Source organism: Leucoraja erinacea, chromosome 31 (assembly GCF_028641065.1).
Source record: "Leucoraja erinacea ecotype New England chromosome 31, Leri_hhj_1, whole genome shotgun sequence".
Taxonomy (NCBI): domain Eukaryota; kingdom Metazoa; phylum Chordata; class Chondrichthyes; order Rajiformes; family Rajidae; genus Leucoraja; species Leucoraja erinaceus.
The window spans coordinates 4,125,916-4,134,537 of NC_073407.1; the positions used below are offsets into that span (position 1 = coordinate 4,125,916).

The following is an 8,622-nucleotide window of genomic DNA, read 5'->3' on the forward strand; positions in this document are numbered from 1 at the left end:
GGTTGAACCCTTGTGAGCTTCCATTGGGGAAGTCAGGCTCTATCCTCACGTACACATCTGTGATAACCTCAAGGCTTTACTGCTGCATCTCACCTCCTGTCTCTTATTCTGTGCTCTACAAACCTATGGGCATCTGCTGCTCTTTGAACTCACATTAAATCCCACTCCATCATCCCCCTGTGCCCATTGATCACGCACTAGCTCCTACAAGCCCCAACTTAGTGTTAGGTTTATAAGTTCATAACTTCTAGGAGCAGAATTAGGCCATTCAGCCCTTCAAGCCTACTCCAATATTCAATCATGGTCATCTATCCGTCTCGAAGCCATTCTCCTGCCATCTCCCCATAACCCCTGACACCCGTACTTATCAAGAATCTATCAATTTCCAACTTAAAAATATCCACTGACTTGGCCTCCACAGCTGTCTGTGGCAATGAATTCCACAGATTTGCCATCCGGTTGACTAAAGAAATTCCTCATCCTCGCCTTTCTGAAGGTATGTCTAGATTCTCCCACTGGTGGAAACATCCTTTAACATCTTCACCCTTGTTTCCACCTTTGCCACCCCCGCTGGCTTTGTCACCTCCTCCAGCCCTTCAACCCTGACAGACCTTTGTACTCCTCTATTTCTGGTCTAATGAGATCCCTTGGAGCATTGTTGCTCCAAATATTGGCTGTGCCTTCAGCTGCTGCTCCCCTGGGCTCTGAAAATAGGGTTGCCAACTGTCCCGTATTAGCCGGGACATCCCGTATATTGGGCTAAATCGGTTTGTCCCACACGGGACCACCCTTGTCCCGTATTTGATTGCTACTACTTGGGTCGAGGGGACTGTTGGGTCGGAGTGTAGCGCCCAGCCCCGCCTCATCTGTCCTGGCGCAGTGCAACCCATGGAGTGCAGCAGCAGCGTCCCGTCGGTCAGCAGCCTCACGGCTAGTGGGCTGGCAGTTCACTCACTCATGGCTGGTGGGCTGGCAGTTCACTCACTCGGGCACGGCACTCTGAAGGTCCGACCTTCGAACCTTCGCTTACCGTCGACACCGCCACCCCTCCTTCTCATGGCCGATAATCGGTTCAAATCGGTGGCAAAACTCCTCAGCTGGCCCGCCAGCACCCGGGCCAACTCATCATTCACCCAGCCACGGCCGGGTCGGTCGACGAATTACCATCGAGAATTTGTCCCGTATTTTGACCTTTTGTCCCTTATTTGGGAGTGAGAAAGTTGTCAACCTCATCTGAAAGTTCCTTCATACAACTTTAAGATGCTCATTAAAACCTGTTGGTTTGGTCTGTCCGAAGATCTCCATATGGGGGTGTCAGACTTTGCCAAATAAGCAAACATTGAGACATTTGTCCACGTTAAAGTTGGTGTAAAATATATAACTTGTTGTTCTTATTCGCAATCATTGAAGATTCCTGGTGCACAAATATAACTGGTGTTGAGCAATGTAAAATGCCAATAGATTTAAATACTGCATATGCTGGAAACTTTGGTTCAGGTTAGTTTAGAGATAGAGTGTGGAATCAAGTCATACGGCCCACCAAAACCTCGCCGGCCAGCATTCGCCCGTACACTAGTTCTATCCAAAACGCCAGGGACAATTTAAAGAGGCCAATTAACTTAAAAACCGCAAGTCCTTGGAGTGAGTTTATAAATTTGTAAGGAATGTGGGAGGAAATCAGAGCAGGCGGAGAAAACCCACGGGGTCACGTGGAGAGCATACATACTCCGTACAGACGGCAACCATAGTCAGGATTGATCCCGGGTCTCTGGCGCTGTAAGGCAGCAACTCTACCACTGTGCTGGGTGCTGTCCTGCTTGGATAAATTGGAGGTTGCCTATTTCCTTCGCTCCATAGATGCTGCTGCACCCGCTGAGTTTCTCCAGCTTTCTTGTGTAACCTTCGATTCTCCAGCATCTGCAGTTCCCTCTTAAACACTGTGGATAAATTGGATCCTTGGAAGGGTCTCGACCCAAAACGTCACCCATTCCCTCTCTCCAGAGATGCTGCCCGTCCCAATGAGTTACTCCGGTATTTTGTATCTATCTTCTGGATAAATTGATGCTGTACAGAGCACCCTTGTGGCCAGCCGGCACGGACTCGGTGGGCCAAAGGGCCTGTTTCCGGGCTGTATCTCTAAGCTAAACAACTGTTGGGTCTGGGATACTTAGTCGAGCCTTGCAGAGGGAAGGATCATACTAGCAATGTGGGTTTAGCTCAAGCCATTCCCATTGCAATGTCCTTTCCCCTCAAAGAAAACATTGACTGACTGTTGGTTCTCTATCCCTCTATCCAGTCAGACATTTACTTCACATCAGCTGCCTCATCGATGAATGCGGCGTCTGGCGGGAGCTCGAGAGATGCGAGTTCACAGAGTTCTCCACAGACACCAACCGGCCAGGAGATGCCTGTCCTCCCCTCGTCCCAGGGGGAAGGTAAGCTTCAACATGTCTCTCCTCTGGAGGATACCATGGGGATTTAAGTCTGGACCTTTGACACGGTGGCGCAGCGGTAGAGTAGCTGCCATACAGTGTCAGAGACCCGGGTTTGAGTCTGACGACGGGTGTTGTCGGTACGGAGTTTGTACGTTCTCTCTGTGACCACGTGGGTTTTCTCCAGGTGCTGCTGTTTCCTCCCTCACTCCAAAGGCGTACAGGTTTGTTGGTTAATTTCTATGTCTATGTTCTATGTTTAATTGGCTTGATAAAAATGTAAATTGTCCCTAGAGTGTGTAGGATAGTGTTAGTGTGCGTAGATCACTGGTCAGCAGGGGCTTTGTGGGCCGAAGGGCCTGTTTCTGCATTGCATCTCTGAACTAAACAAAACTAAGATACACCAAACAAACAGGGCCTCCGGCCCACCAAGTCCGCGCCCACCAGTGATCACCGCGTACACCAGCACTAGGTACAATTTTACAATTTGACCAAAGCCAATTAACCTACAAACCAGTATTTCTTTGGAGTATGGGAGGAAACCGGAGCACCTGGGTAAAACCCACGCGGTCACAGGGAGAACGTACAAACTCCACACAGACAGCATTCAAGGTCAGGATGGAATATGGGTCTCTGGCATTGTGAGGCTGCAGCTCTACCGCTACACCACTGTGCCATTGGGGACAGTGATTAAGAGTCATTTGTATTTCTCTGCCCAATTTTAGACTCCATGAAGCATTGGTCCGGGGAGGGTGGGCAGTGAGCTGTAAAGCAGGGTGGAGTTAGACATGGTGGCACAACGGTAGAGTTGTTGCCTTACAGCACCAGAGACCCAGGTTCGATCCTGACTGCTGTATGTGCAGAGTTTGTACGTTCTCCCTGTGACCTGCGTGGGTTTTCTCCGGGAGATCCGGTTTTCTCCCACACTCCAAGGACGTACAGGTTTGTAGGCTAATTGGCTTCTGTGAATTGTAAATTGTCCAGAGCGTGTGTAGGATAGTGTTAGTGTGTGGGGATCGCTAGTCTCAGTGAGTAAAAGGGCCTGTTTCTGCGCTGGATTTCTAAACTAAACCAAACTAAAATTCCCCGCTCTTCCTACGTTAAACCCAGCTATTTGTTCATCTTCATAAGTTATAGGACCAGTATTTGGCCATTCAGCCCATCGAATCTACTCCGCCATTCAATCATAGAGGAACAATTAGGGAAGGAATGAAAGCAGGAGAGAGACATTTAAATCTCATTTCAAGGCACGCGCTGAGCCAACGCTGCATTTTGTAGATTAAACTCCAGCAAGCCAACACATGGAACCATCCAACTCAATCCCAAGTGAGGAATGGAGCTGAAATAGAATCTGATGTAATCTTCTTCTTGTCGAGTCCACACAAGATTAGAAGTTGCTGGAGCTGAACACATTTGTCTGCATCTGCATGTAATGGTGTCTGTCTTGTGGAGAGATTCTTGTGGAGAGATTGGTGGAGACAGGGCCACGACATGAATGCTCTTTCCTTGACCCAATTCCTGTGATTGAAAGCGAGGAGGTGAATTTTGGCCACTTGGATTTGAATATGTTTTGCTTCAGGTTTTAATCATCTTTAAAGTATTGGGAGCCCATTGCCAGGAACACTGCCCTTGCTATTCTAATAACAACCTCTGTGTTTAGTTTAGTTTAGTTTAGTTTAGAGATATAGCAAGGAAACAGGGACTGTGGCCCACCGAGTCCGCGCTGACCAGCGATCACCCCTATGCTAACACTATCCTACACACACTAGGGACAATTTGCATTTATATCAAGCCAATGAACCTACAAACCTGTACGTCTTTGGAGTGAGGGAGGAAACCGGAGCACCCACATGGAAAACCCACGCGGTCACGGGGAGAACGTACAACCTCCGTACAGACAGCACCCGCAGTCAGGATTGAACCGTCTCTCCGGCGCTGCAAGGCAACAACTCTACTGCTGCGCCACCGTGCCGCCCTATGTGGCCACAGAACAGGTGAATGAATGGAGCGTCACAGCAGATTCTTTAGCCCTTCAACAGTCAGCCCGAGGGTGCAGTTAGTTAGACTCTGGAGCAGCTATTTGTAGCGTTACTGGCGAGCGGTGAGGCCAGTGGGAGAGGAGAGGGAACCGGGGTCTGGCCTCGAGGGCGGCTGCGGGAGGAGGCCCAGGGGAAACGAGATGGACGGGCGAGGAGAGGGTCAAGGAATGTGATGGCTGGAGGCCCGCAGCAGCCTGGGCCTCGCCTGGATCGGACACCGCTCATAACAACTAGACCTCGGACTGGACTCTTAAACTATTTCTGGACACTTTTCTAATCAGCGGTGTGCTTAGGTATGGCAATGCTGTGCTGGGCTATACGTAAGAATTTCACTGTGTGACAAATAAAAACACCATTGGACCATAAAGACGGCAACCATTTGTATAATCTCATGGAGATGGTGTTTTATAAACTATTGGACATGTAGCCAGAACATCACCCTGTTGCATTGTGCACTCTGCTCCCACCAAGTGTCATCTCACTGAACAAGGGCACGGATGTACAGAGAGGAATAACTTACTGTATCATCCCAGCTCCAGCTTAGAGTCAGAGAGGAATCAGGCCCTTCAGCCCAACTTGTCCATGCCGACCAAGGTGCCACATCTACTATTGTCCCACCTGCCCACCTTTGGCCCACATCCCTCTAAACATTTCGTATCCATGTACCTGTCCAAGTGTCTTTTAAATGCTGCTATTGTTCTTGCCTCAACTACCTCTTCTGACAGCTCGTTGCATACACACACCACCCTCTGTGTGGAAAAAGTTACCTCTCAGGTCCCTATGAAATCTTTCCCCTCTCGCCTTAAACCTATATCCTCTGGTTCTTGATTCCTCCACTCTGTGTAAAATACTCTGTGTTTTCACCCGATCTATTCCTCTCATGATTTTATTGTGATAGACAATAGACAATAGGTGCAGGAGTAGGCCATTCGGCCCTTCGAGCCAGCACCACCATTCAATGTGATCATGGCTGGTCATCCCCAATTAGTGCCCCGTTCCTGCCTTCTCCCCATATCCCTTGACTCCGCTATTTTTAAGAGCCTTATCTAGCTCTCTCTTGAAAGCATCCAGAGAACCGGCTTCCACCGCCCTCTGAGGCAGAGAATTCCACACTCACAACTCTCTGTGAGAAAAAGTGTTTCCTCGAGATCTTATATGATCTCTCATATAAGATCACCCCTCAGCCTCCTGCGCTCCAAGGCATAAAGTCTCACCCTGCCCAACCTCTCCCTATAGCACAGGCACTCAAATCCTGGCACAATTCTTGTAAATCTTCTTTCCACCTGAATGACATCCTTAAACTTGGGTTCACAGTTAAGTATCATATTGGTTCTAAATTATCCACCTCGACATGGTATGCCCCTACTCCCTGGGCAGGCTTGATGCAGCCAGCTCAGATTGTGACTGGTTCAATTACATATACACAGGGAAGATATTCGCACCAGCAAATGGACCAGGAACCACAGGGCATGGAGGAAAAACTTACTGTAAGAGGGATTTAAGGAAAAACACTTTTATACAGAGCTGTTAGCATCTTTAAAACTCACTGCATGTAGGGGCGATGAAAAGATAGTTGATCACACCATGCACAAGGCCCATATGAAGTCCCTGATACTAATTCACTGGGCTCTAGGGATGGAGTGAAATAATGAGTCTACTAATAAACAGTGAGCTAAGTAGCCGCTTCTGGGCGACACTTGAGGAAACACCGTACGTCAATACTTCGGCAAGCTGCGTCACGCTGTGACTTTTTCGGTGACTTGATACGAAAAAATTGGCAAGTGGGACAGGACCTATACAGCGTGGAAACAGACTGTTCCGCCCACCAAGTCCGCACCGACCAGCGATCACCCCGTACACTAACACTATCCTACACACACTTGGGAAAATGTACAATGTACAGCAGCCAATTAACCTACAAACCTGCATGTCTTTGAAGTGCGGGAGGAAACCGGAGCACCTGGAGACAACCCACACGGGTCAGGGGGAGGAAGTACAAACTCCACACAGACAGCACACGTAGTCAGGATCGAACCTGGGTCTCTGGCGCTGCAAGGCTGTAACTCTACCGCTGTGCTACCGTGCCGCCCTTAATTGTATCAATAGGGTCTGCCGTGATGGCCCATTTAATCACCGTGTCTGTGGCCAGATGACAGGCAACAAATTCCACGTTACACATTACACACATAGCTTTTTATTAGAGTAACAAAAGGCAATGTTCCTGGCACTGGCCTCCCAATACTTTCAACATGATTGAAATGTAAAGCAAAATATACACTAATCCAATTCTTCTTCTTCATATCGAGTCCACATCAAGATTAGACGTTGTTCTCGGCGTCTGCACACAATGGTGTCTGTCTTGTTGCTTCTTGCGCTTCTAGTGCGTGGTGGTGGAAAGATTGGTGGAGACAGGGCCGCGACGTGAACACTCTCTCCTTGACCCCACTAATCCAATTGATTTATCCTAATCAATGATTTACTGAGGCGAAGCCGCTGAGATATACCATTGTTTGGGCATTGCCGACCATACCTTCTGCTGCTCAACTCCAGAGCTCCCTCAGTTGAATCCTCCAACCCTTCTCCCCTCTCGTCTGATGCTCCTTTGAACCATCTCCGTGTACGAGTACATCTCAGCCGACTTGAACTTCCATATCAACCTTGCTTGCACAACTGGTGCATAAGATCACGACAGAGGTGTATCAGATCATATGGTATATAAGATCATATAGACAGTGGTGTATAAGAGCATGGTAGTGTACAATAACATACAGTATAGAGCTGTATAGGACATGAAGGGAATAGAAAAGGTACATGCACAGAGTTGTTTTACCCAGAGTCGGGGAATCAAGAACCAAAAAATATGGGTTTAAGGTGAGTGGGGAAAAATTTAATAGGAGCCTGAGGGGCAACTTTTTTACATATTGGTTGGCAAGTATACAGAACGAGCTGCCAGAGTAGGTAGTTGAGGCTTACTATTACAATGTTTAAGAAACAGTTAGACAGTTACATGGATAGGATAGGCTTAGAGGAATATGGGCAGGTGGGACTAGTGTAGATGGGGCATGTTGGTAAGTGTGGGCCACTTTCCCCGCTGTTTGACTATGAGTGTGTGACTCTAACACACCACGGAAACACCAGGAGGATATTTCTTGCTCCACAAATGGAGGGGGTTGTTGTGGAGTAAGGGAGATCTGTCATCTTCATTGGTGGTCAAATGGAACTGACAGCAGCTAAACGGAGCAAAATGCTTGAATTTATTACACTGAGATCTTCAGATGCCTTACTGAGTAGGATCATGTTTCAATCCCTTTGATGCTGAACGTACAGCTTCACTGTTTGAGTAGATGAGCCCACGCAAACACTCAATGTGCAGATATTTCACAGACAGATCGTTGATCCAGAGCTTAGTCTCTCTCAGAGTGTTTTACTGCACTCATTCACAGGTACATAGTAACATGCCACAACCTTAACATGGGTGGCACGGTGGCGCAAGGGTCGAGTTGCTGCCTTGTGCCCCTGTCCCACTTAGGTGATTTTTTTAGGTGACTACAGCCAACTAGGCTGTCGCTACATGGTCACCGGGGTGTCGCCTGTATGGTGGTGAGTCGCCCAAAGATTGTAGGTTGTCGCCAGGATGACGTTGGTTGTCGCTGGGTGCTGACTTCGGCGAATTCCATTGGCGACCATCTACGTCAACCCACGTCAACCGGCGACAGGTACCGGCGACTGAATTGTCTTCAGTTGCCGCCGACAGGGTCGTAGCTTGTCGCGGTTGGACGTAGGTTGGCGTAGGCGTGGTCATAGGTGGACGTCCTAATGGGTCGCCGGTTGTCGGTAGCTTGCCGTAGCTTGACGTCGACTAGGTGGTCGGTTGTTGTAGACATTGTTGTAGGGGGGTCCAGTTGCTGGTTTTTCGTGCAAACTGCTATGACTAAGGCAATAGCCAAAAATATCGCCTAAGTGGGACAGGCCCGTTACTGCGCCAGAGATCCGAGTTCGATCCTGACTACGGGTGCTGTCTGTACGGAGTTTGTACATTCTCCCTGTGAACACATGGTTTTCTCCGGGTGTATCGGACGTACAGGTTTGTAGGCTAATGGCTCCGGTAAAATTGTAAATTGTCCCTAGTGTGTGTAGGACAGTGTTAATGT

At 48.5% G+C, this 8,622-nt stretch overlaps 1 protein-coding gene across 1 annotated transcript in view; it reads left to right on the plus strand.

The window, feature by feature from the left end:
- garnl3 (GTPase activating Rap/RanGAP domain like 3) overlaps positions 1–2,566 on the plus strand; it is a 266,990-nt gene extending 264,424 nt beyond the window's left edge. The window contains exon 26 of the mRNA XM_055659725.1: positions 2,297–2,566. Coding sequence (XP_055515700.1) covers positions 2,297–2,482 — 186 coding nt within the window. The 3' untranslated portion in view covers positions 2,483–2,566. The remainder of the gene's footprint in view (positions 1–2,296) is intronic.
- Positions 2,567–8,622: the final 6,056 nt, after the last annotated feature.